This window comes from Mobula birostris, chromosome 9, assembly GCF_030028105.1.
Source record: "Mobula birostris isolate sMobBir1 chromosome 9, sMobBir1.hap1, whole genome shotgun sequence".
NCBI classification, from domain to species: domain Eukaryota; kingdom Metazoa; phylum Chordata; class Chondrichthyes; order Myliobatiformes; family Myliobatidae; genus Mobula; species Mobula birostris.
The window spans coordinates 8,960,679-8,988,467 of record NC_092378.1 but is presented as its reverse complement, the minus strand read 5'-3'; the positions used below and the strand labels follow the sequence as shown (position 1 = coordinate 8,988,467).

Here is a 27,789-nt window from a genome sequence, read left to right as displayed (position 1 = left end):
ACAACCACGTCCTCGCAGGTGGGCTGCAGAATGGGTGTGGCAATCACGCTTATGAGTGTGCGCATTCCAGCCAATTACTGTTTTTAACTCTCGTCTCAGTCCTCTCGAGACTCTACCAAAAGCCAAGCAATGTCAACGCTCCATGCTCATCGTCGTCCTGGTTCCAGGAAAGCGGATGACCACTCAGACTGATGCTGATAAGGAGCAGTACTTACTTAGTATTAACTTACTACTGCCGAGCTGTTGTATTGGTGTTAGCTTTGGTTTGAGCGTTCTAGTTAACAGCTCCGTTGTCCTAACATTTATTGTTTTTCCTTTATTTCTGCACATTTTCCATTAAAAGTCTGAGCTATTGATTGACTTCAGTCTCTCCATCTCCCTCCCTTCGGCACATGGTTCGGAAATGGCTCGGCACAGCCAAGAAGGACCAAAAAGCCTGTTTCTGTGCTGTAGTTTCTATGGTTTCTATGGTTTCCTGCTACACTTGGGCCATTACACACATTCTTGTAATCTCTCCAAAAGATGCAGCTTTATCTTTACAGAAAAAAAGGAATGCATGTATGAAAGATGGTTATATACAAATTGAAGTATCAATTCCAGTCACTGGCAGGGCAGGCACAAGGCTTGATTACCAGGGTAATGATCTGCACTGATCGACTGTAGTATTGCAACTGCATGCCCTTAGCACTGGTGATATTAACACAGGTACAGTTTGAGGTAAGAATATTAAACTATTGGACACTGAACTCCTAGGCCTTACTTAAACAAAACACAACATTCTTCCATCAGCACTGAGGGCCGTGGCCATGGGACGGGGCAACATTCAGATTAGGAACCCAAGGGCAGCGAGCCCTCAACAGAACACAGTCCAATGTGCCAGACTTGGTGATGTATGGATGGATGGCCATCACGAAGGAAGTACAGGAGCCTTAGGTCCCAAAAACTACGAAGTTCAGGAACAGTTATTACCTTCAACCATCAGGCTCCCGAACCAGCGTGGATAACTTCACTCACCACAACATTGAACTAATTCACACTACCTATGGACTCACTTTCAACAGTTTGAAACTACCTTTCCTACCCACCTGGCTTCACCAATCACCTTCTAGCTATCCTCCCATCCTCCTTCACCCTCCCCACCCCCGCCTTTTTATTTTGGCTTCTTCCCCCTTCCTTCTCAGTCCTAAAGATGGGTCTCGGCCTGAAGCACTGCCTGTGTATTCATTTCCGTAGAAGCTACCTGACCTGCTGAGTTCCTCCAGCACTTTGTGTGTGTCCTGTTCTCAATATAAATTATTTACTTTTTAATTTTTTTTTGTCTTTGCACAGTTTGTCTGATTTCAATGGTTCAATTTAATGTTAGAGGATGGATACAATATACAATCTGAAATTCTTACTGTTCATAGACAATCCCGGGATCAGAGAATGAATGTCAAAAATATGGTAAACCCCAGAGACCCCCCCCACGCACAAGTGACTGCAGAGCATCAACCCTCCCCCTACCTCGACTCCCACTTGCTCCGGTAAAAGCATCAACCCTCCCACCACCCACTACACAGCAATTCTTTTGCACACTGGTTGTTCGCTGGTTTTGTTCTACTGCATGCCTGCAAGTACGAGAGTCTCGGGGTGGTTTATTGTGACGTATGCATACTTTAATAATAGATTTACTTTGAAATTTTGGATCTTGCACCCAAAAATGAGGGTGAGGGGGGGGAAATCTAACCTAAGGTGGATCCTCGTCTATCTGCTCACAATTACAATGGTTGCTTGCCTAGGGATAGAGATGGCTACATTTTAAACCCAAGCCACATTACCAGCGGATGAGAGGATAAACCCTGCTCCATCATCCTGGCTTTCCCGAAGTAAATTGTAGAGCAAGTACACTTAACAATTGTCCACAGTAGTTCATCTTCAGAAGTTACCTTAATTTGAGGGATTAAACAAATATTTTTTGAATCTTTCAATACGAAGAAAATTGGTTCAGCTAACAGATGGGCTGGGAGCTATTTCAAAGTGTGTAAAATACCAAAACAGATCAGTCTTGGCCAGTTTTACACCCACATTAAACCACTTAGAAACAGAAGCGATTCTAAGTCATTATATTGTATTGTGCTTCACAGTAGAGACACTAACATCATCCAATAGTAATAGTCATTGGGCTGAAGAGAGGGAAGTACTTAAAATATCCCTAACACCAGAGGAAAATACTACACAACTATTGGGTCTTAATGCCAACAGGTTCCCTGGACATGATAGCCTGTGCTCGAGGATTTCACAGAACGTGGCTGCACAGATAATTCAACCCCTAGCTGCCGTCAACAGAGAAAAAAAATCCTGCATACTGGACATATCTCTAAGGAATGAAAACACACAGATATGAGACTATTCAAGAACTACGGAAGAGGCAAAGCAGGAAAATATCATCATCATTATGTGCTGTGTCTTATGACGTAGGCAATTATAATCTTATGATCTACAGAAGTGGTTTCTTCTGGGCAGTGCCTTTACAAGACAGGTGACCCCACCATTATCAATACTCTTCAGAGATTGTCTGCCTGGTGTCAGTGGTCACATAACTAGGACTTGGCTCACTTGACCATCCACCACCTGCTCTCGTGGCTTCACGTCACCATGATTGGAGGGTTGGGGGAATGCACTAAGTTGGTGCTATACCTTACCCAAATGTGAACAGCAGGCTAGCAGAAGGAAGGAGCAGCTTACACCTGCTTCAGTAGAGATTATCTCCACCACACCACCCAAGGAAAATACAGGCATGATAATTTAACATCAGCCATTGGTAACATGTTATCATCTATTTTTAAGGAGGTCAGAGCAGGACACTGAGAAAATCATAAAAAAAACTGTAGAGATTAAACATAAGAGATTCTGTAGATGCTGGGAATTCAGAGTAACACACACACAAAATGCTGAAGGTACTAAGCAGATTAGGCAGCATCTATGGAGAGGATTAATGAATTGACGTTTCAGGCCAAGACCCTTCCCAGGTCCTGATGGAGGACCTTGGCCCAAAACATTGACTTTTTATTCCTCTCCATACGTGCTACTAGATCTGCTGAGTTCCTCCAGCATTTTGTATGTTGACACCCAAGAGGAGTTAAGGTAGATTTTCAGGCAAGGAAATCATGTTTGAAAAATTTCCTAGACATAATGAAATTGTAACAAAACTGGGTGGATAAAGGGAAATAGTAAATGCAGATAACTCTGAGGGACCTTGTTAGAATTGATGGAGAAAAGCTTGACAAAGGTACTTCGAATTAGGGGGCATAGATTATTTCCAGAATAAAAGGCTGCCCATCTAAAACAGAAATAATTAAGGATTTCTTCTCTCAGAGACTGTGAATCTCTGGAATTCTCCACCTCAGAGAGTTATGGAAACAGAATCACTGAATGTATACAAGACAAAGATTGACAGACATTTGAAATAGAAAAGAGACAGACAGTATAGAGAAAGAGTGAAAAGGAATGTTAAGACTAAAAGTGGATCAGCCATCTTAATAATCTTACTGAATGACATAGAGGATTCAAGGGGTCAATCAGCCTACTTCTGCTTCTGTTCATTTTAGACCATAAGATATAGGAGCAGAAATAGGCCATTTGGCCCTTTGAGTCTGCCCTGCCATTTCATTATGGCTGATCCATTTTTCCTCTCAGCCCCAACCTCCTGCCTTCTCCCGGTATCCCTTCATGCTCTTACTAATCAAGAATCCATCAACCTCTGCCTTAAATATATAGTACATAAACATTTGGCCTCCACAGCCACCTATGGCAACGAACTCCACAGATTCGCCACTCTCTGGCTTTAGAAATTCCTCCTCATCTCTGTTCTAAATTGATGTCATCTCCATTCTAAAAGAGAACCCCTATAATCTGAGGCTGTGTCCTCTGGTCCCAGACACTCCCACCATAGGAAACATCCTCTCCACATCAAATCTATCAATGCTTTTCACCCTCGAGTTTGTCCTCTATAGAGAAAGAATCATCCCAAAATCAACCCCAAAGGAATTATGTATTTGTACATTATTTCTTCAAAAACATTCCTTAAAAATTGTTTCCAAAATGTAAGCCAAAGCCCAGATTGATGAACTTAAAACAGCAAAAAGATAACATGGAACAATACCTGTTTCATTATGAATCCATATCATTGCCTCTGTTGAGATATGGGTTAAGTTTCCCACACCAACCGTCAGGGGAATTTTCCAAATATAACTAGAATATAATCCATAAAAATAACGTCAATCCCTTCTCTCCACTACCTAAAGAGTTATTATCGTGTTTGCACCGTGCCATCACTGGCAATAATTTTTACCCCAAGATTTGTTAAATAAATATGAAGTGTGAAACTCTCACAGATAAATTGCAGTTAATGTGATCACACCTTTTAAGTTTGCTTGAGAGCCATCTGGATATCCAAACCCAACTGAAAACACTGAAGAAGAGGAGGAAATAACCATTTACTCAAAAATTCTGGTGGCCCTTGCTTTGATATCTTTAGATTACATTCCCATACAGACTCAGTTCAGGAGCCTGGATGAACTGGGAATAACAGAACACATGGCATACACGTTTGACTTTTGTGTTCAATTTGGCAGCTTGTACTTGCCACTTTCTGTAGATCAAAACACTATTTCAAGTTATCAAAAAGATTTTCAATTTCCAATCAAAGTTTCAATTCCATCACAATGCAAATATTTTATAATCTTATGGTAGATCTTACAGCCGTACTAAAACATAATTACCAAAAATTTCTCTCTTTTTGCTGCTGTCATCGGAAGGAAAATCGCCTCAGAACTCATACCATCAGGTTCAGGACTCAGCTTCATTTGCCCCATCATTGAAATGTTCCCACAACCTATGGATCACTTTCAAGAACTCTTCATCCCATGTTCTTGATATTTACTTTTTATTTATTTACATTATTGTTTCTTCTTTTTGCACTTGTACAGTTTGTTATTTTCTGCACTCTGGTTGAGCATCCCAGTTAGACAGTCCTTCATTGATTCTGTTGTAGTTAGTATTCTATAGATTCATTGAGTATGCCACAAGGAAATGAATCTCAGGGCTGTATATAGTGACATATATGTACTTTGGTAAAATTTATTTTGAACTTTGAAAATGCACTGTCAATTTGTGCTGTGTACATACATCTACTGATGCCTCTGGACACATCTTCAGTGATGTTCCTGGAATCATCGGGTGCTTTGGGTCTTTCAGCACCATACACCCTCCTCCAGGTGACCCAGCCGGGGCTGATCAGACCCCAGCTTGTGTCCAGATGGCTAGCTACTTATGACTCCATGGCTCCCCTCTTTTGAGCCACAGCCATCTTGAGGCCCTCTCTGTCGCATCGGTGGTACTGCGGATGGCTCTCCTCTTCCTCTCTCCCTCGATGCCCAAACTGAACCAGGAAAAACTGAGTACAGATAAATAGTTTGCTGAATTAGGATGCATGGAGTATTTAATTCTATGAGGACATAAAATCGGAGTTCAAAGCTAATGAAGATATTTTATGACTTTTTTTTCATCACAGGATGAGATTCCACACATGGTGGTGTGAATTCACTGGAAGGTCATCCCTGGTTGATGATGTGCTGTATACAATGAGCCAGCAGCATTGTGATGCCTAGTTTCAAAATTTGCCCCACAGTAAATAATGGAGCTGAACATCAGAATCAGAACAGTAAAGACGAGCTATTATATACATAGTATATTCTGACAGGAGATGAATTTCTAGAAAGCTAACTCTCCAACATGGTACAAGAGCCAATATCCAAATTAGTGACAAAATTAGCAAATACTCATCCCACACTTGCGTTAAGTGTAACATCTACATAATGCCCATATTACCACACCTCTAAATAATAGTACCAGCTTCTGTTTTCCTTCCAGTTCACTGCACACTCAAAATAAAATGCAATGTTATTTGTTACCTGCTATTTTTTGAATTTAGATGCATTGATTTTCTTTTGAGGTTATAGATGAAGAGTTCTTGTTTTACTGTTAAAAGATCAACACTCTTCTCATCCCTAATGATGGTCACCACAGGATAACCCATCTGTAACGTCCAAGAGTCCATGATTTCTTTGATGTTTATGTTTTCCCCCATATTCTGCATGGTCTGCGTAAAAGCAAAAAAGTTAAAGTGCAAAAGACCACTTATGCGTTCAGCAGGAGAGAATGCAAGGAAATGGAGGATGGGTGGCAGTGGTTCAAGCCCATCAATACTTATTAGTTCATTAAGAAACATGTAAAGGTGCTTTGTACATACCAAACTGCTGTTTAAAATGATTCTCCAAAAGTTGTCCAATTCCTGCATTCCAACTTCATCTTAAAATATTATAAACATACAGAACTGTGCAAAAGTCTCAGGCATATATGTATAGACAGCTAGGGTGGCCAAGACTTTTGCACAGTACTGTAGTTATTTTATGGTTTACACTGAACTGCTGCTGCCAAACAAAAACCAAATTTCGTGATATGTGAATGATGATAAACCTGATTCTGATACGGGTCTCTATTGTGGACTGAGTGTGGTAAGGAGGCAGGGAGAGGGGAATCATGGTTGGGAAAAGGGGAATGGAGAGGGGAGGGAACAGGAAGCACCAGAGAGACATTCTGTAATGATCAATAAACCAGTTGTTTGGAATCAAATGACTTTACCTGGTGTCTCGGGGCTGGGTGTGTCTGTACCTGTGACACCTGACACACCTTCTCTGTCACCTGCCCCACATCCCTCCACTCTCACCATTCTCAACATTCTTTACTACTGGCAGGTTTACAAACTCACTCTCTGCCCCACATTGAATAATATAGTACTATGCAAAAGACTTGAGCACCGTAACTATATATACACACCCTATGCCAAATACTTTTGCACAGTATTGTATAATATTATTTTACACTATAGTAAACTATGTTCCAATCTTCAGTAAAGTGTTAAGCAATCAGAAAATGTTTCATTTTTGATAAAAAAAAAGTATGACTGAATTATATCTGAGTACATTACAGTGAGTCTCACTTATATGAATTATCTGAACAAAGCTCAGGTGTTACCAACAGTGCAAAATGTGTGACTTCCTAGTTCGCACTGAATGAATGCTCATGCACATGTATGGTTACGGCTCAGATTTGAATGAAAATTAAAATTAAAGAAAATTGTGAGTAGGCAGACATGGTCAAAAATTGTGAAGATCCAAAGATTAGAAAGCAGATGCACAACAAGGTTATGAAAGATCATAGTGAATTATATTAACAATGACTAGTCAAATGATTAGACTTATTCACTGCAAAGGGTGGTGGCAAATAAACCTGAACAGTAATTTCTCAAATAGGACATCCCAGATGTAGACCAAGAAAATATAAATGTAAAAGACTTAAGTTTACTTCCAAACAAGGTGGCATAAATAAAGTCTGAAATCTCATAATCTTTCAATCTTGAAAGGTCAATATTGATTTTAACCAAAGGCGGTAACTTCACTCAATTTCACTTGCCCCGTCATTGAAATGTTCCCACAACCAAAGAACTCACTTTCAAAGACACTTCATCCCATATTCTCAATATTTATTGCTTATTTATCTATTTATTGTTATTATTTCTGCTTTTTTTGTATTTGCAGTTTGTTGTCTTCTGTACTCTGGTTGAACACCCTAGTTAGGCAGTTTTTCATTTATTCTGTTATGGTTATTATTCCATAGATTTATTGAGTACACTCACAAGAAAGTGAATCTCAGGGTTGTATATGGTGATATATATATATATATATATATATATATATATATATATATATACTTTGATAATAAAATTTAATTTGAACTTTGACCTTTGTTAACCCTATTAACAACATCTCTAGCCCTGAAAATATAATTTACTTCATCTTGCTTCTAGTTATGACTAAAATCTGTGCATAGAATGTTTGGTTATGATCCTAATTCTTCTCCTTCAATCTTGACTCCAATGGTACATCTAATATGCATATAAATTTCCATAAAATATTTAAAATGTCAAACAGAAGTTCTGTCTTTTTACTTGCTGATTTCCTGCAAAATATGTAATATATGTAATGAAATATCTGGCGGCAAAATCTACATAGACAGCAGCACGTCTTAGTTGGTGGAAAGGAGATTAATGTGGCTGTATTATTTCAAGGAAGAATGGAGATAATGGATATGCAGTGTTGAATTCCACATAGGAGGCAGTCTTGGACCATTGTGCTTATGGTCGGCTCACAAAGCAATCCCATTCTCCAGTAGTTTTATTCCTAAAACCTATTCTTCCCTTATTGTCACCAAAAACACTTCTAAATTTCTATAGATATACCATGGAGAGCATTCTAACAGTCTGCATCACTATCTGGTATGGAGGGGCTACCGCACAGGATCGAAATAGACAGTAGAGAGTTGTAGAATCAGTCAGCTTCATCATGAGCATTATCCTCCATAGTATCCAGGACATTATCAAGGAGCGATGCCTTAGGAAGGCAGTGTCCATCATTAAGCACCTCCACCACCTAGGATATGCCCTCTTCTCATTGTTACCATCAGGAAGGAGGTACAGAACTCTGGGGACATACACTAATGATTCAGGAACATCTTCTTCCCCTCTGCCACCCATCCGATTTCTGAATGGACATTGAGCCCATGAACACTGCCTTGCTACATTTTTTAATTCCTTTTGTTTGCAGTACTTATTTAATACATATATGCTTACTGTAATTCAGTTTTCTTTTTCTCTTGTTACATATTGCATTGCACTGCTGCAAAGACAACAAATTTCACGACGTATGCCAGTGATATTAAACCTGACTCTGATCACACGGTGCCACATTTGAAATCAGGTGCTACAAATGCAGAATGTTCCTCATCACAAACCCACCAACCACAAAAAACACGCTGAACTCAAAATGATGCATGTTTTGCAGAATGACAAAACTTACTGGCAATACCAAAGCTAATGGAGATACTGTTGATAAAAGTGCTCGAGCCTGTAGCATAAGTTGTGGCATTGGCAGTGTTTTCCTGCAGACCACCCTAGTTTTCCTTGGGTGCTCCCATTTCTTCCACATCCCAAGCAGGTTGTTAGGTTAATGAGCAGCTATGGTTTGTACCTATTGTGCAGTAGAGTCATAGAATCCAGGGGTGGAGGGTGTAAGGTGGATCTTGTTGGGAATAAGGGAAGAATAGGTTTTAGGAATAAAACTGCTGGAGAATGGGATCGCTTTGTGAGCCGACCATAAGCACAATGGTCCAAGACTGCCTCCTATGTGGAATTCAACACTGCATATCCATTACCTCCATGCTTCCTTAAAATAATACAGCCACATTAATCTCCTTTCCACCAACTAAGACGTGCTGCTATGTAGATTTTGCCGCCAGATATGTCATTACATATTTTATTAGTCTTTGTGTTTGATTTATACTTTGTCAGTCCTTGTTTGTGTGTAGTTTTTCATTGATTCTATTGTATTTCTTTGTTCTACAGCGAATGCCTCTAAGAAAATTAATCTTAGGGTAGTATAGGGTGACATATCCGATAATAATTTTACTTTGAACTTTAAACTTTGAAATATTATCTATTAAAGGGAGATTAGCTTTATTTATCACATGTACATTGAAATGTACCGCGAAATGCTTCAAATCAGTGAGGATTGTACTGAGTGTCACAGTGATTGCAAGTGTTGCTGTGTTTCCAGCACCAACATCGCATGCCCAGATGCTATACTAATCATCAGTAGTCCTATTATTTTTCCATGTAATAATGTAAGCTACCAAGCCAAAACCACTGGTACTTCTAGCTCAAAACCAGAAATGAGCAATAATCCAGACAGACACCATCACATGTCTACTATCACATGCTGTTGTTTGAAACTTAACTGTGAGTATTGTGCAATCGTAACAACTAGCAGTAAAAGCTTGATAAGATTCCTCCCTTGTTTCCACATTGTTAAGCAGCGTTTACAGCATCTGCAAATGTCACTATTACATTGGCGTTGTAACAATGCAGCTCAGACTAATCACAGGTTTAAAAAACAATGCTTACCTCTTTAAGTGTGTTCCATAAGTCATCTCTCCCTGCATTGCCATACATGTGAACCGTCAAAAATTCCTAGATTAGCAATAAAAGACAACTGGACTGAGAAAACTGAACAAGAGTTGTACAAATATCCCATTCCACCAAAATACAACCAGTATAAGCACAAAAACCTCTGGCATTTGATTATATTAAAGGTCATAAATCAGGTGTATTAATGCAATTAATTATATTTCTTGGGACAGAAGGACCATAATTCTTCCCATGAAATATCACTTGGGGAGGAATATTTATCTCTATCATCATTATGTACCGTGTTGTATGGCGTGGCTGATCATGGTCTTTCCATGACCATAATTGTTCTTGGCAAATTTTCTACAGAAGTGGTTTGCCATTGCTTCCTCCTGGGCAGTGTCTTTACAAGACGGGTGCCCCTGTCATTATCAAAACTCTGCAGGGATTGTCTGCCTGGTGTCAGTGGTCGCATAACTAGGACTTGTGATATGTACCAGCTGCTCATATGAACATCCACCACCTGCTCCCATGGCTTCACATGACCCTGATCTACATTGTCCCAATAGCTAATGTTAAGGATCAGTCCTGTGCTGTTTTACCTGTAATTCTGCCACATATGTGTCTCATATCTTCATGGCTAAATTATCAGTATCAAAAAACAGGTAATACCATGGAGAGCAAATATAATGTAAGCAAGAAAATAACTTGTTCCACCAAAAGATTTGATTGGTTATACTTAATATTGCTGTCCATTATCCACTTCATAACCATGGTAGTCACCAGGACAAAGGAAAGGTACCCAGCTTGCCCAGAGAACAATGACCCAGTGACTTGATTTTACATGGATGATCAGATGGACTTGGCAGTCTTTCATTGAATCTATTATGGTTATTATTCTATAGATTTACTGAGTATGCCCACAAGAAAATGAATCTCAGGGTTGCATATGGAGACATATATGTACTTTGATAATAAATTTACTTGGAACTTTGAACTTTGAGATAAGAAGGTGGATGTCAGGCTCAAACTCGCTAGCCAACTGGACTTGACCAACAGATAGGTCTGACTTTATATACCAACCTCAAATTGCACATTGGAGTAATGCAATCTTAAATGTATTTTGTTCTGCCTGGAACATGCAACAAGTGTGAATCATATTTTGATGGCAGTGATGCTTTGTGAATCATATCAAACAGGTTGACATTAATATAAAATGATGATATCAGCTAATTTATTAAAATGATTGATACTACAAAAGAGATGGGGGTTGGTGATTGCGAAGAGAAGAGTGACCCATGATAATGGTGTAACCAGCAGAAACATAATTCTTATTAAGCTCTCATTTCTTGCTGTGAGTTTTTTTATTTACTCATTTTTGAGATTTGTGCTTCCCTGGATAGGCCAGCATTAATTGTACATCCCTAATTGTCCTCAAGAAGGTGACGACGAGCTACTACAGCTATTCTGGTGAAGGTACAGTATGCCCATAGCACTGTTGAGTAGGGAATTTCAGCAACAATGTAAAAGTAGTTATATATTCCCAAGGTGAGATGGTCAAGTCAAGTCAAGTCAGGTCAACGCTATCATCATTTAACTATATACTACATGTATACCATCAAATGAGACAACATTTCCCTGGACCAGTGTGTAAAGCACAGTAGTACACAAAACACACAATAACTTAGGAAAGTAAGAATTAAATCAGAAATGAATTACACATTGATAAACAAAGTAAAGTGCATAAATTAAATATTGAAGGGTACAGAACAAATTAACTGGTGAAACTTCGAATGTGATGCAGCAGGGAGTTCAGAAGCCTAATAGCCTGAGGGCATTATCAAGAATATTATTCAGGATCCCATCCATCCATACAGCATCCTCTTTGACTCTCTACCATCAGGCAGGAGATTCTGATGTATAAAGACAAGAACAGTCAGGATGGGAAACACTCATAATAAATGTCCCCAGTGGGTGGTAGGGAGATCCCCATGATCCTCCCAGCTGTTCTCACAGTTCTTTGCCAGAAAACTTCCAGTCTGATACACCTTAAAGAGGAATACGCAGGCAATAGTGCTCCCATGTGCCAGCAGCCATTATCCCTGTGGAAATCACAGGCTTGGAAGTTGCTGTCATAGTGATCTGGGCAAGTAACTGTATTGGTTATGTAAATGATACACACTGCCTACCAGTGGGAGAAGGAGTGAAATTTAGGATGGCTAATGGGGTGCTAATTGGGCAAACTGCATTGGTGTTAAACTCCTTGAGATTTGAACTCAACCGTTATATTTCAACTTGTGTCATGTGGATGGTAGAAGAGACTTAGGCTAAGCGAAAGGGAGTCACACAACCAATCTTTGACCTTCTCATTCATGTAACCATGGACTTGCATGTTGCTGGTCCAGTTACTTTTTAAAAATTTATTTATTGAGATACAGCGCAGAACGGGCCCTTCCAGTTCTTCAAGTCCCACTGCGGAGCAATCCCGATTTAACCCTAGCCTAATCACAGGACAAATTACAATGACCAATTAACCTACCAATCAGTATGTCATTGGACTGTGGGAAGAAACTGGAGCACCCTTTGTCACGGGGAGAAAGTACAAACTCCTTACACGCAGCAGTGGGATTTGAACTTGGGCCATTGGTACTATAAAGCTTTGGGATAATCTCTGCACTACCATGCTGCCCCAATTTGTTCTTCTGGTTAATACTGACCTCAGGTTATTGTTAGTGAAGGAATTTAAAATGAGCAATAGTGATTTAATCTTACATCTTATGGCTGGCATTTATAGCGAGAGGATTCGAGTACAGGAGCAGGGAGGTACTACTGCAGTTGTACAAGGCCTTGGTGAGACCACACCTGGAGTATTGTGTGCAGTTTTGGTCCCCTAATCTGAGGAAAGACATCCTTGCCATAGAGGGAGTACAAAGAAGGTTCACCAGATTGATTCCTGGGATGGCAGGACTTTCATATGAAGACAGACTGGATGAACTGGGCTTGTACTCATTGGAATTTAGAAGATTGAGGGGGGATCTGATTGAAATGTATAAGATCCTAAAGGGATTGGACAGGGTAGATGCAGGAAGATTATTCCCGATGTTGGGGAAGTCCAGAACGAGGGGCCACAGTTTGAGGATAGAGGGGAAGCCTTTTAGGACCGAGATTAGGAAAAACTTCTTCACACAGAGAGTGGTGAATCTGTGGAATTCTCTGCCACAGGAAACAGTTGAGGCCAGTTCATTGGCTATATTTAAGAGGGAGTTAGATATGGCCCTTGTGGCTACGGGGGTCAGGGGGTATGGAGGGAAGGCTGGGGCGGGGTTCTGAGTTGGATGATCAGCCATGATCATAATGAATGGCGGTGCAGGCTCGAAGGGCCGAATGGTCTACTCCTGCACCTATTTTCTATGTTTCTATCTTATAGTTATGAAATAAATGAATGTCAACTGGAAAATCATATCCATGGGAATAAATTGTCAATAAGTCCAGAAAGCTTTAATTGATCTATAAGCTAATCATGCAACAAAGATCATGGAATCATTGTTAGTCATTGATCTAAGCAATAATAAATCCCGAGTACAAAGACCAAGCATCAGGAAAAATATGAGAACGAAGAACAAGAGTCAACTTGAATTTAAGCCCACTATTCATAGCTTCTTGATATTCTAATATAAAATTCCAATATTCCAATGCACCCATTTTATGATTGGAAAAAAACTTCCAGGTATTGCAAAAACTTCAACAAACTTGTATTTTATATTACTAAAGCTCCCAGGAGAAACAGCAGATACTTTAAAACAACATAACAACATATCTTGTAGATAATGCAAAGGTAATATTGAATTTTGAAAGGGTAAGATGAGGGAACACATAACAGTTCTCAAAGCGGGATCAGAAGTGGAGAGAGTGAGCAACTTCACTAACTCTGAGAAACTATCCCGGACCCAACATATCAATACAGTTACAAACAACAGGAATTCTGCAGATGCTGGAAATTCAAGCAACACACATCAAAGTTGCTGGTGAACGCAGCAGGCCAGGCAGCATCTCTAGGAAGAGGTGCAGTCGATGTTTCAGGCCGAGACCCTTCGTCAGGACTAACTGAAGGAAGAGTGAGTCTCTTACTCTCAACACAGTTACAAAGGTGGCACGACAGCAGTTATATTTTATTAGGAGTTTGAGGAGCTTTTGTATGTCACCAAAGGCACTCCCAAATTTCTAGATATACAGTACTGTGGAGAGCATTCTAACTGGCTGCACCACCACCTGGTATTGGGAGCCCACTGCACGGGATTGAAATAAACTGGAGAAAGTTCTTTACTCAGCTCTAACCTCCCCAACGTCCTGGACATCTTCAAGGAGCTATGCCTCAAAAAGGGTGTAATAGATCATGAAGGACTCCTATCACCCAGGACATACCTTCTCCTTCTTGCTACCGTCAGGGATCCCCTAACCTCTCCACCCCAGCATCTCCACAAGAGTTCACACCTCCATTCATGCAAGGATAAGACTAATGACCCTCTAATTATCTCTATGACTCTTAACAATCCTCATGTGATTGTGATACTTTTAAATGACTCAGAGTTTACAAGTCAGAAAGCTACCTACCATGGATCAGAACTGAAGTGTCTCTGATGAGTAGTGAATTGTCTTCTAGATAATTCAGCAAGTCCAGTTGCCTTCATTTACTACTGCTTGATACACCATTTGGGAGGTGGGTGGGTGTTTATACTTCTGTCACACTCAAACTTTATTATTATTGCATTGTTCTGCTGCCACAAAATAACAAATGTTCCAGTGATATTAAACCTGATTCTCATTCTGATTCTTTACATAGAAAATAATAAAGTAGTATTTGTTCTTGTTCCATTTAATATTGTCCTCCACTCTTCATGATTTGGATATATATACAGCCAAACGTTTTAGTTTGAAATCCATCACAGGCAACTGTAATTATTTAGTTTTATGATGTAATTTTTGGAGTTTGGGATTAAGTTCACGTGAACTCCATTAGGCATCTGTGCGATTCACATGGAGCTTTTCACTACACAGTCCTGCTTCAGCCAAAATATTTCCCATTTTATCAGGCTATGTAGGGAGTGCTGGACAAACCCAGCAGGGTCAGGCAGTACTTATGACAGTCATCACTCTGGGTCAAGGCCCTTCACCTGGACTAGAAACTCCCTCCCTCCCTCACTGAGTTCCTGCAGATTTTCCTGTCTCTTGTACATCTATGTAAGAAATCTAGTCTCAGTGACTCTATCTGGATCTGACAACAATATTTTTGGCTGGATGTACTTTTAGTGTTGTATATTAGGCTGTATAATTGTTATTTTCTTTGCCAATTAGCTTAATATGCCTGCTTGAATTTTACCAATCCAGATGTAACTATGTTTCCCAGTGGTCATAGTATGTATATGCAAATATTCAGTGTGTCCCCTAATGGTTATATATGCATGATTTTGGAAGCTTCTCCAATGTTGCATTATTTGACTAGGAGCTATCTGATTGGTTAATTCTTATCTACAAATTTGAATGGAATGTTTCTTATCTGTGGTATAAAGAGAGTGAACACGATACCCTACAGGTTTTTTTAAATCTTTTTCTGTTCTTTGCTACTAGCCCATTTCCAGTTCTCTTTGTTCAATTAGTACTTAATAAAATAATTGTGAAGCCACAAATTTTATGCCTCTTTCTTGACTTCCGAAAGACCCTTGGATTAAAAACATCAGAATCCACCAGTGGTAATAACCTGCTTTTTTATTTTTCTTTATCCCACATGTACACCAAGTTCCAACCTATATATTTTTGTCTGATAATGTGATATAGGAATGGGAAGGTGTGAGGTTCCAGCAGTCAAATTAAGTACAGATAACCCTATGCAATAATGTAAGGTTCTAGTTCTGGTGTCAAATGGTTGTTATGTGTTTAGTGTGGTAGTGTAGTGGGTAGTGCTTGTCGCTCTCACTTTGAGCTTCCACTGCTGGCTAGCAGTCTCGCAAAAAGGAGAGCTGAATGTGTAAGTCTCTCCCCGCCAGTACATATCCTCTCCAACAGCAAGCCTCCTGTAGTGCCTCCTCACAGGCGGCACACAGAAACTGAACCTCTTTCGGACTCAGGCTGAACTACTGACAACAGGGAGGAAGTCTGGCCCTTGAACATATAGCCTGCAGACCCACTCGTGTGTGGTCATGCCCTGGTGCTTGTGGACCGGATTCCCAACTATGGGTAACTAGCTCCACTGCCTTGCAGGCAGCCTCAGGAGAGACGAATGCCACTGGAGTAAACCCAGACAGCAAAACCTGGAGTGGAGCCCCTAAGGTGACTAGACATTATTGAACATCCTTCCAGCAGCTCCTGCAGCCAAGCTGGTGCCAGACATATTGCTTCATAAGCTTTCCTTTGGACTGCACTGGTGAGGCCGAGAGTTTGTTTATCTTAAACAACACTAGAGAAAACCATTCAGAGAAAGCCCAAGCAGTAACACAGCATTGTCACAATTCCTTATTTAGGAATCATATTTTGCCAATCAACTTCCCAGCTCTTGGCTTCATCCCTCCCCCTCCTTTTGTTAATATAATTTCTTATTCAATTTTCAAACTTGGTTACATGGAATAACAATATCTACCCTCCCCCCTCCCCTTAACCCTTCCCCCTGATACATACCCTACCTGAAAGAAAAAGAAAAGAAAGAAAGACTGCCTGGATATTGGAAGGTCTCCACATGCTCCATGGGATTCAAAATAAATTTAATATATTTATGTGTTTCTTTCCCCAAAGGACCAACATCTTTATCACCGGAGCACCTGTATACACAATCCTATCTTTTTTAATATTCAAAAACATATCATATTTATTTCTTAAATAATAAGTAATTTTTTCAAGTGGAATACTGCTAAAAATTTCATTATTCCAACGATCCATACTTAAATATGAATACCTCCCCCTCCTGCCTTCTATCATTTCGGGTCTTCCCCCCCCACCCCTCCCCCGTTCAAATCTCTTACTATCTCTTTTTTCAGTTAGTCTTGACGAAGGGTCTCGGCCCGAAACATCAACTGTACCTCTTCCTATAGATGCTGCCTGGCCTGCTGCGTTCCACCAGCATTTTGTGGGTGTTCCTTATTTTTGGTGACACTTGCCTCTATTATATTTTGAGTAGTGACCCAGTTGTTCCATAGGTATTAGGCTTATGCATATCGTGTTTAAAAAAACGAACATCTAAGAATCCCTGTGGAGCTTGGGGAAAAAGTAAAGAAGTTGCTCTTCTTTGTTATAATTACTCTGCAGGTGAAAGGAAATTCAGTTCTAATGATTAGTGCACATTTGGGAGACATTAACATTTCACAGGTTATGTTCAAAATGAATTAGACAGAATCACGTTAAACATGAAGCACTACAAGCAACATTAAATTCCAATTTGTAACATAATTTATTGATCTCAAATATCTGTAGAACACTTACCTACTTAAAATAAAGATCTTGGTGTGCAGTACAAGTTAGTAACTTGATATAAGTAAGCAACAGTATTTCAAAGCTCCAATCTGTGGTATTTGGTCTAACCCTTCCGAGGCCATGTTTCATAAGTGGTCCAGTGCTGCCCTATGTAACGACAGCACGACGGAGAGCGCTCGGTAAGTGCACTACACACGTGCGCGCACACACTCTCACCGCCTTGTCACTCTCATGTTGCGCTGAGCGTTTGCACTTCGACGACTTCCTCAGTATATTCTCATAGTAGGTTCTAAACTGAGCTGATGTGCTCAGGTTGGCTTTATAATGCCTTTTCCGCCGCACATGGCAGAATATGGCGAATGAACGTGAAAGCACAGAGAAACATCTGGAGAAATTTCCGAAAAGCTCGTTCGCTGCTGTCGTTACTGCGCGGTCGGGAACCTTTCGGAGGGTAGGCCTCAAAATCCCTGGCTTTGCCTGCTTTTGGCGACCGAGAAAGAGGTCGAATCGCTTGGACAGAGATGGTGCTCTGTACTCGGTGTCGGAAAGCTGACTAGAGCTCGAAGTTTTCGGATGACTCAGAGTCAGATTGTGGTCAGCATGGCAGGGAGAGTTCTTCCTTCTCCCGTCTGTGTGAGATGTAGGACATTTGAGAAACTTTGAACTTTACTGTGCTCACGGACTTTCTTCATCAAGTTATGGTATTGTGCACTGTTGTAACTATATGTTATAATTATGTGGTTTTGTCAGTCTTTTTTTAGTCTTGGTCTGTCCTGTGTTTTGTGATATCACACCGGAGGAAATAATGTATCGTTTCTTAATGCATGCGTTACTAAATGACAATAAAAGAGGACTACGTGTCTTCATAATCTAATATTCCATTTCTTTAGTAATGTGGATACATAAATATGTGTCTGTTGTTTGTATATTCCATTTAAGGTGGATACTTCTGTTTATTTTATAATATGATTGTAACTACATTGTGGGGTGCATCATATTCTAATTCACGTATGGTCTGCAGTAAGTTTCGTGGATGATTAAAGATGATATATCTTGGTGCCTAGTAAACAGGGATCATCGTTCTCGTTGGGGGGGAGGGCGCGGAAGAGAGAGAGAACGAGAACTGCCAGGAGTTCACACTGGACAAATAGAGCTATTACTGCATTTTCTGGTAGATATCTTTTTGTAATCCCATTTGCTTGCATTGTTGTTGTTCCCCTCTGCGCCTTGTGGTGCATCGAGTGGCAACCTTGCCGTTCCTTTAGCATTTGTCTGTCTTTACAAGGCCGAATTGTTAGCCTAACGCTCAATCCAGAATGATGGAAAGTGTGCAAGGAGACGGCTGGACTCGAACCCAGGGCCACTTGCCTTGAAGTCCAGTGCGGATACCGCTGCACCAGCCGGCTAGTGCCTTTCTTTGCGTTCCCTATTTAACTGTCTGCCCAAAAGCTTCTTAAATGTAGTAACTGCAAGTGATGTGAGGTTAGAAGTAAATCAACCTTCGGCTGGCTAACTAGTTCCAGAGCCACATACACAGCAAATGGAATCTCACTGGCTCTCCATTTGGCTTTGGAACACCTGGTCAACAGCACAACATATGTCAGGCTGTTGTTTATTGATTACAGGTTGGCATTTTATACCATCATCCCCTCTACTAATTAACAAGTTACATAACCTGGGCCTCTGTACCTCCCTCAACAACTGGATCCTGACCTCGTTATTGGGCAGACCACAGTCAATACTGTAGTGTAGTGGTTAGCACAGCGCTTTACAGTACCAGTGACTTGGGTTCAATTCCTGCTGCTGTCTATAAGGAGTTTGTTTGCTCTCCCCGTGACTGCGTGGTTTTCCTCCGGATACTCTGGTTTCCTCCCACAGGCCAAAGTTGTACAAATTGGTATGTTAATTGGTCATTGTAAATTGTCCCATGATTAGGCTAGGGGGTTGCTGAATGGTGCAGCTCGAAGGGCCAGAAGTGCCTATTCTGCACTGTATCTTAATACATATAGATCAGAAATAACATCTCCTCCTCGCTTGCAATCAGCACAGATGTACCTCAGAGATGCATGCTTACCCCATTTAGCCCACTTGTTCCACTCTCTCTAGGCCAGGGATTCCTAACTTTTATTATGCCATGGACCCCTACCATTAACCGAAGGGTCTGTGGACCCCAGGTTGGGAACCCCTGCTCTAGACTCATGGCTGTGTGGCTGGGCACAGCTCAAACACCATCTATAAACTCGCAACTGACAGCACTGGTGTTGGTAAGATCTCAGACAGCAATGAGGTGGTGTATGGGGGATGAGATAGAGTGGCTGGTTGAGAAGTGTCACCACAACAACCTTGTACTCTATTTGAGCAAGATTAAGAAGTTGACTGTGAACTTCAGGAAGGGGAATTTAAGAGAACACACACTAATCCTCATTGAGGGGTCAGCGGTGGGAAGGGTGACTGGGCATCAACATTTCTTGGGCCTAACATATTGATGCAATCTAAAAGAAGGCACACCAGTCGTTCCAGTTTGCAAGGAGTTTGAGGAGATCTGGTTTGTCAGAAAAGACTCTTGCAAATTTCTGCAGATGCATATTGGAGGGTATTTTGACTGGTTACATCACCAACTGGAGCAGACAGTCTATTTCCAAGCTTTGTTACAAGGAGGAATTATCAAGAGGACACAGTCTGCTTTAAGGATACTTCCTGAGGAGGTGTAACTTGTAGAATTCCTGGACTGTGGCCAGTCAAAATGGAGGAAGAATGGAGAGGATGTGGTGTGCAGTTCTTGTCACCTACCTACAGGAAAGATGTCAATAAAATTGAAAAAGTGTGGAGAAAACTTACAAGATGTTACCGAGATTACAGGACTTGGGTCATAGGGAAAGGTTAAAAAGGTTTGGGCTTTATTCCCTGGAATGTAGAAGAACAAGGGGAGATTTGATAGAGGTATACAAAATGATGAGGGGGATAGATTGGGTAAATGCAAGCAGGCTTTTTCCACTGAGGTTGGGCATGACAAGAACTGGAGATCATGGGTTAAGGGTGAAAGGTGAAATGTTTAAGGGGAACAAGAAGGGGAACCTCTTCACTCAGAGGGTGTGGAAAGTCAGAACAAGCTGCCAGCACATTGATGGATGAGGGCTTGATTTCAACACCTATGAGAAGTTTGGATAGATTCATGGGGCGGGGGGCGGGTATTCAGGACTGTGGTCAGGTGCAGGTCAACGGCAAATTAATCATTTGCCATAGAATATACGGGCTGGCACGTGGCCAAGTGGTTAAGGTGTTCATCTAGTGATCTGAAGGTTGCTAGTTCAAGCCTTGGCTGAGGCAGCGTGTTGTATATAGAATATACGGGCCAAAGGGACCCGTTTCTGTGCTGTAGTGTTCTGTGACTCTACAACGGCAGAAGGAGCTGTGTTTAGTCATTGGCAGGATGCAAAATCCAGTGGAATGGGTGGAAGAGGTAAAAATTTCCCAGCTATCCAACCAGCCACCCATCAAGCTCTTACAGCAAAGACTGCAGATCCATCACAGTCTTTTCAGTCAACTCTAATCTCGGAGAAATGGAGCTCAGGGACTGCCAAAGAAGAAGAATGGGAGATTCTAAGTCATTTAATACTGACAATTCTGCCATCTGATTGATGGACTTCAGACTGAATATGGCAACATATTCAACGTATTGAGTACAGGAGATGGGATACTATGTTGAAGTTGCATAAGGTGATAGTGAAGCCTGATTTAGAGTATTGTGTGCAGTTTTTATATCTATAGGACAGATATCTATAGTTTTTACTATCTACAGGACAGATGGAAATAAGGTTTAAAGATTACAGAGAAAATTTACAAGGAAGTTGCCAGGACTGGAGGACTTGAGTTATAAGGAAAGATTGACTTTATTCCTTGGAATATAGAAGACTGAGAGAAGATTCAAAATTATGAGGGGTATAGATAGGGTAAGTGCAAGAATGTTTTTTTCCATTAACATTGGGTAGAACTACAACCAGAGGTCATGTGTTAAGGGTAAAAGGTGTATAATGCACTGGGAAAAGTTTCACTGCTAATGTAATGGGTTTGCTGTAGCATCAGTGTTTCGGTTATGGCTAGAGATAATGGGGGCTTTGGAATGTGGGCAGTCCAATGAAGGGAGTGTTTTTTCTTATTGTGTGCCTGAGAGCAAATTGTTCTAGGTCTTGTGTTCGGCGAAAGATGGAGAGAGAAGATGCCAGAACAGAGGTCGCAGACTGCAGGACAGAGTGGGTTTGGAGTGGAGCTCGGAGTCGACGAAGCCCGGGGGAAATAAATGGAGGACTAATGGACAGGAAACCGTGAGCTCCAACATGTGCACATTAGACCATTTCATTAAAATTGGCCCTTTTCTTTTTGTTTTCTTTACTCACCCTCTAGTCAAATTAAGAATTATAAAGCTAAATTGTTTAATTGCATATGGTGTACTGTCTGTTATGTCATGGTACTGACTTGTAACAGGGGAACACATCACACAGCATCCACACAAACAAGAGGTTTTGCTCCTCAGAGTTCACATGTTTGACGGGGCCAGAGACTGTCTTCCCTAGACTAACACTGCTAAACGAACATGAGGGTTACAATTGTGGGGGCTCGTCCGGGATTGATTTCATTGGATGCTGTGTGATTGCCCTGAGCATTGAACCAGTGGGTTGTGTGTTTAGGTCTGTGCTAGTATGGATGTTGCCGGGGTGGAGTGGTGGTGTTCATTCCATGGAGTTACCAGTAACTAATGTGTACGTGTTGAGAGTGGTAGATACTCATATTCCTAATGAATTGTTAATTCGACTTTAAAGTACTGTTAAAGCTGTAGGCAAAGTTATGATTGTGGGTGAAGATTTGAAAAAATAGCGGGCACAGACTTTGTTTTAGTTTGGTCTAGCACAGACGTAGCGGCAGTGGGACCGCCAGGTACTATTGAGGCCCCAGGAGAAGTGGGGCCGTGGACTGTCCATACTTTCCGGAGGGAGGAGAGTAGGCCAAATCGCAAGATGAGTCTCCCATAGCTAGGAGCGGGGACTTCAAAGACGGGTTTCTGCTTAGCGAGCGGAAGGAGTGGTCTGATTTGGAATGTCTAGTGAGTCCTCATCCCCCAGGGAAGAGTGAGAACTCTGCGTTAGTATCCGCCCCTTACCTCTCTGGCGAATAAATGGAAAAATGCCCAGGTCCAAGGTCCTAGCTATGGTAGGCTCCAGCTGTTCTCAGGAATGAAGCCCACCCCTAAAGGGGAAGAGGAGTATGAGACTTGGGCGCAGTGGACCTCTCAGTTGTTAGATGAGTGACGGTGCTCTGGTGACATAAAACGATAGTGATTGGTTGAAAGTTTGAGGGGGCGGGCTGATGATGTTGCGAGAGCCGTGAAGTCCCAGTACCCCTTTGCCACTACTGCTGCTTACATGTGCATACTGGAAAATGCGTTTGGCATGACAGGAAGCCCAATGGAGCTCATGATTGGGTTTCAGAACACGAGTCAGGAGAAGGCAGCTACCTCTTTCGGCTAGAGAGGCAGCTAAATTGCTGGCGGCGCAGAGGGGCCTATCAGGTGGCTGAGATGGATCAGTTAAAAACGGACCAGATTGCAAAGGGCGCCCAGTCCCAGGACCTGATCGCTTGGGGGTCTCTGACTGTCTTGTAAGACATGCCCTCCCCTCAGTTCTTGAGCTGATCAGAGAAGTACGAGAGGAGGAGAATGCGTCGGAGGCATGGGAGGCCTCCATCAGCAGGGTGCAGTCCTCGGTAGTGGTCCCCTGCCTGCCCCGGGAAGTGGTAGAGTTGAGAACTGAGATGTCCCGGTTGTCACCAGCGGGTGTGCTCCCCCCATATAATGGAGCTGATAGGGAGGCAGTTCCTCTAAGACGACAGACTGTGCAGAGGGCTGCTAGCAGCCAGTTTCATGCGAGAAGGGGAGTGGCCGGTATTGTCTGTTATAACTGTGGTGAAGAGGGACAATTTAGGCAGGAGTGTGAATGACAGGAAACCCCTCGGAGAGTGAGCCCCCGAGTACCTAAGCAGAGAGAGACATTTGGAAAACTTAAAACAGACCCAGTGAGGGGATGGGGGAACACATTCCCAGCAATATATCAAAGAACACCCTAAAGCAAAGAACCATATTCTTGATGGCTTAGTGGGGCCAAGCTTCAGTGTATCGCTACAGATAGAGAGTACTTATGCTAGAGCCATACTTGACACAGAGTCGCAGGTCACTTTGCTGTACCATTCACTTTCCAACCAGTATTTGACACATTTACCATTGACACCACTTCAGTGCACTAGAGATCTGGGGTCTTAGTGTGGGTGATTATCTGTATGACGGTTATTTGTCAGTGAAGCTGGAGTTTTTGGAGGTCAATGTGGGAGTGGCTGAGGCCCTTGATACATTAGAGCTGGTTTGTCTGGATCCCGTTGAGAAGGGTGGTATTTCAATTCTTGTGGGGACCAACACTCCTATTGTGAGGAGGCTGATGGGAGCCTGCAAGGAGAAAGCTGGAGACAGCTTCTTGAGAACATTGTCCGTTCACCTGGTGTTTCGAGGTGCTTTTGAGGAAGTGCGTGGCTGCACTGGGTTGGATAATGAGTTAGAATGAGGCACTTTGTGGTTCACCCAGTCCAAGCCAATTGTGTTATGGTCCAGGGAAGTAGTGAGAGTAATGGGAAACCCCAAATTTCCCAGAATGCCCAAGGGCGAGGCCCTCTTGGTGGATGATCCAGAAGACCACGAAGAGGCGTCGGGATTGCCTGCTGGGGTACTGGTGAGACTCTCGGTCGTACAGGTGAACAGGATGGCAGTGATTGTCAGGAACACTACGAAGAGGGAGGTCACCTTTAAGTGGGGGATGCCCCAGTGCATCTTTTCCCGGTGAACGGTAATATCTAGTGTCCCTGTGAGACACGCTGGGGAGAAACTATTGGTAAAAAGGGGAGAGTTGACCACTGAGTCACTCAACTTTGGGGACTCCGAGTACCTGCGGGTTGGTAGAGGGGTTGGTGGACATGTTGAAGCTGGAAGGTGTTCTTTCCACTGACGAGTTTGATGTGGGTTGTTCCAAGAGCACTCATCAGACTATCCGGGTGACTGAGGACAACCTGTTCAGACAGAGGTCCTGGCGAATGGCCCCTACAGAGGTGGAAGACATTCGGCAGAAATCGTGGAAGTTGGAGGAAGCTGGGATCATCACCACCTAGTCCAGAAGCCCCTATGCATCCCGAAAAGTAGTGGCCAGAAAGAAGAATGGGAAGGTACAGATGTGTGTAGGCTATAGGACTCTGAACAGGCGTACCATCCCAACCAGTATATGGTCCCAAGGATCAAAGACGCGCTGGCCTGTCTGAATGGTGCGAAGTGGTTCAGCGTGCTGGACTTGAGGAGTGGATATTACCAGCTCCCCATGAGTGAGGCTGACAAAAAGAAGACAGCATTTATATGCCCACTGGGATTCTTCCAGTTCGAAAGGATGCCCCAGGGCATACTGAGAGACCCTGCAACCTTCCAGCGTGTCATGGAGAAGACGGTGGGAGATATGAACTTGCTTGAGGTATTGGTGTATCTGGATGACCTCATGGTGTTTGGGTCCACCTTGGAAAAGCATGAAGCAAGGCTACTGAAGGTGCTGGGCCAGAAGTATCCCCAGTAGTGTCAGAACATGTAGATGAGGGGGTATGGAGGTCTCAAAGAATTAGGAGACCACTGGATAGGCTGGCCTTTGTAGCATGGGGGAACAGAGTGTGGCCCCTACCACTGTGGGGAGCTATGTCTCTGCCTTTTACACCCAGGTTGGACTTTGTGTTTTGCTGGAAAGTTTGGGAGAGTGTAATGCCCTGCGAAAGGTTTCACTGCTATGTAACGCATGTTCTGTTGCAGCAGTGTTTTGGTTATGACAGGAGATAATGGGGGCTTTGGAATGTGGGTTTTCCAATGAAGGGAGTGTTTTATTTCTTGTTGTGTGCCTGAGAGCGAGTTGTTCTAGGTCTTTTGTTCGGCGGGAGATGGAGAGAGAAAATGCCAGAACGGAGAGGTTGTAGACTGGCAGGACGGAGAGGACTTGGAATGGTGTCCGTAGTCGACAACGTCCGGGGGAAATCGATGGAGGACTAACGGACGAGAAACCACGAGTTCCAACATGCATATTGGACTGTTTCATCAAAATGGCCCTTTTCATTTTGTTTTTCTTTACTAACCCTGTAGTCAAATTAAGAATTATAAAGCTAAATTGTTTAATTGCATATGGTGTACTATCTGTTACTTCATGGTACTGACTTGTAACAGGGTAACACATCACGCAGCATCCACACAAACAAGAGGTTTTGCACCTCAGATGTCACATTAGGCGGGGCCAGAGACTGTCTTCCCTAGACTAACACCGCCGGTCGAACCTGAGGGTTACAGATGAAATACTTAAGGGGAACGTGAAGGGTAACTTCTTCACTCAGACAGTGGTGAGACTGTGGAACAATCTGCCAGTGTAGGTGGTGCATGCAATCTTGATTTCAAAGTTTAAGAGAAGTTTGGATAGGTACATGGATGGTAGGGGTATGGATGATGCAGGTCGATGTGACTAGGAAGTTTAAATTGTTCAGCAGAGGCTAGATGGGCTGAAGGGCCTGTTTCTGTGCTGTACTTTTCTATGACTCTATATCTTGTGATCAACCCTAAAATTATTTTATTCTGTCAGCCAAAATTCTGAACACCTGAACAAGCTGCTTCACCATCATTAGTACTGATCCACATCTACTAACGGGCTATTAGTGCTAACGATTTAACAGTTTATACAACATATTTCCACTCATAATAGACCCAAGAGTTGTCAAAGTATACCCAACTGTTCCCTTTGATTTGTGTGAACACACGGGCATGCCAACATACTGTATGTACATGGTGGATTTTATAAACTTGCACCAACTTTCCTGAAATAACGAATAGATTGCCACTTAGAATGCTATATTATAACAAATAAAATGAATCATGCAAATTCTATAAAAATGTCCAACAGAAGTATAAAAGCACAGAAATGAAATGGAGAAACCAGAGAAACATGTCCATGGTGTAGAATACAAACTATATCACAGTCTGTTAGCTTTTATCATACTGCATGAAGTGGGGTGACATGTGGTTAGCACAACACTTTACAGCACAGGTGACCCAGGTTCATTTCCCACCACTGCCTGTAAGAAATTATACATTCTTCCATGACCGCGCAGGTCACATTTAACACCATCAACCCCTCAAAACTAATCAGTAAACCACAAGACTTGGGCCTCAATACCCACTTGTGCAATTGGATCCTGGATCTCCTCACTTGTAGACCCCAGTCCAATTGGATTGGCAAAACATCTCCTCCACAATGTCCATCAGCACACAAGCACCACAGAGCTGTGTACATATCTCCCTGTTCTACTCGCTTTACACCCATGACTGTGTGGCTAAGTACAGCTCCTACACCATATACAAGTTTGCTGATGACACCACTGTTGTAGGCTGTATCAAAGGGGGTGATAAATCAGCAAACAGGAGGGAGATTGAAAACTTGGCTGAGTGGTGCATAACAACAAACTCTCACTCAATGTCAATAAGACCAAGGAACTGATTGTAGACTTCTGGAGAGGAAACGAGAAGTCCATGAGCTGATAATCATCAGAGGAACAGAGGTGGAGAGGGTCAGTAACTTTAAATTCCTGGGTGTCACTATTCCAGAGGACCTGTCCTGGACCCATCGTATAAATATTATTACAAACAGAGCACAACAGCCGCTCCATTTCCTCAGGGGTCTGAGGGGGATTGGTATATCATCGAAAACCTTGATGAAACTTCTATAGATGTGTGGTGGAAAGTGCGCCAACTGGCTGCATTACAGCCTGGTATGGGAACACTAATGCCTCTGAACAGAAAATCCTACAAAAGGTAGTGGATTCAGCCCAGTACATCACGGATGAAACCCTCCCAACCAATGAGCACATCTACATGAGACAATGCCATAGAAAAGCAGCATCCATCATCAAAGATCCTCACCATCCAGGCCATGCTCTTTTCTGACTGCTGCCATCAGGTAGAAGGTACCTCAGGTCTCACACCACCAGGTTTAAGAATGGTTACTACCCCTCAACCATCAGGCTCTTGTAGAAAAGAGGATAACTACACTCACTTAAGGACTCTTATCTTGTTATTTCATGCTAATTATTTATTGCTCTTTATTTATATCTGCATTTGCACAGTTTGTTTACAGTTAACAGTTACTGATGTTTACAGGTTACAGTTA

At 42.1% G+C, this 27,789-nt stretch overlaps 1 protein-coding gene across 1 annotated transcript in view; it reads right to left on the bottom strand.

Moving 5' to 3' along the window:
• LOC140203273 (thyrotropin-releasing hormone-degrading ectoenzyme-like) overlaps positions 1 to 27,789 on the bottom strand; it is a 150,115-nt gene that overhangs the window by 38,788 nt on the left and 83,538 nt on the right. The window contains exons 8-10 of the mRNA XM_072269289.1: positions 10,058 to 10,123; positions 5,952 to 6,139; positions 4,142 to 4,230 (exon numbers count right to left, since the gene is read on the bottom strand). Coding sequence (XP_072125390.1) covers positions 4,142 to 4,230; positions 5,952 to 6,139; positions 10,058 to 10,123 — 343 coding nt within the window. The remainder of the gene's footprint in view (positions 1 to 4,141; positions 4,231 to 5,951; positions 6,140 to 10,057; positions 10,124 to 27,789) is intronic.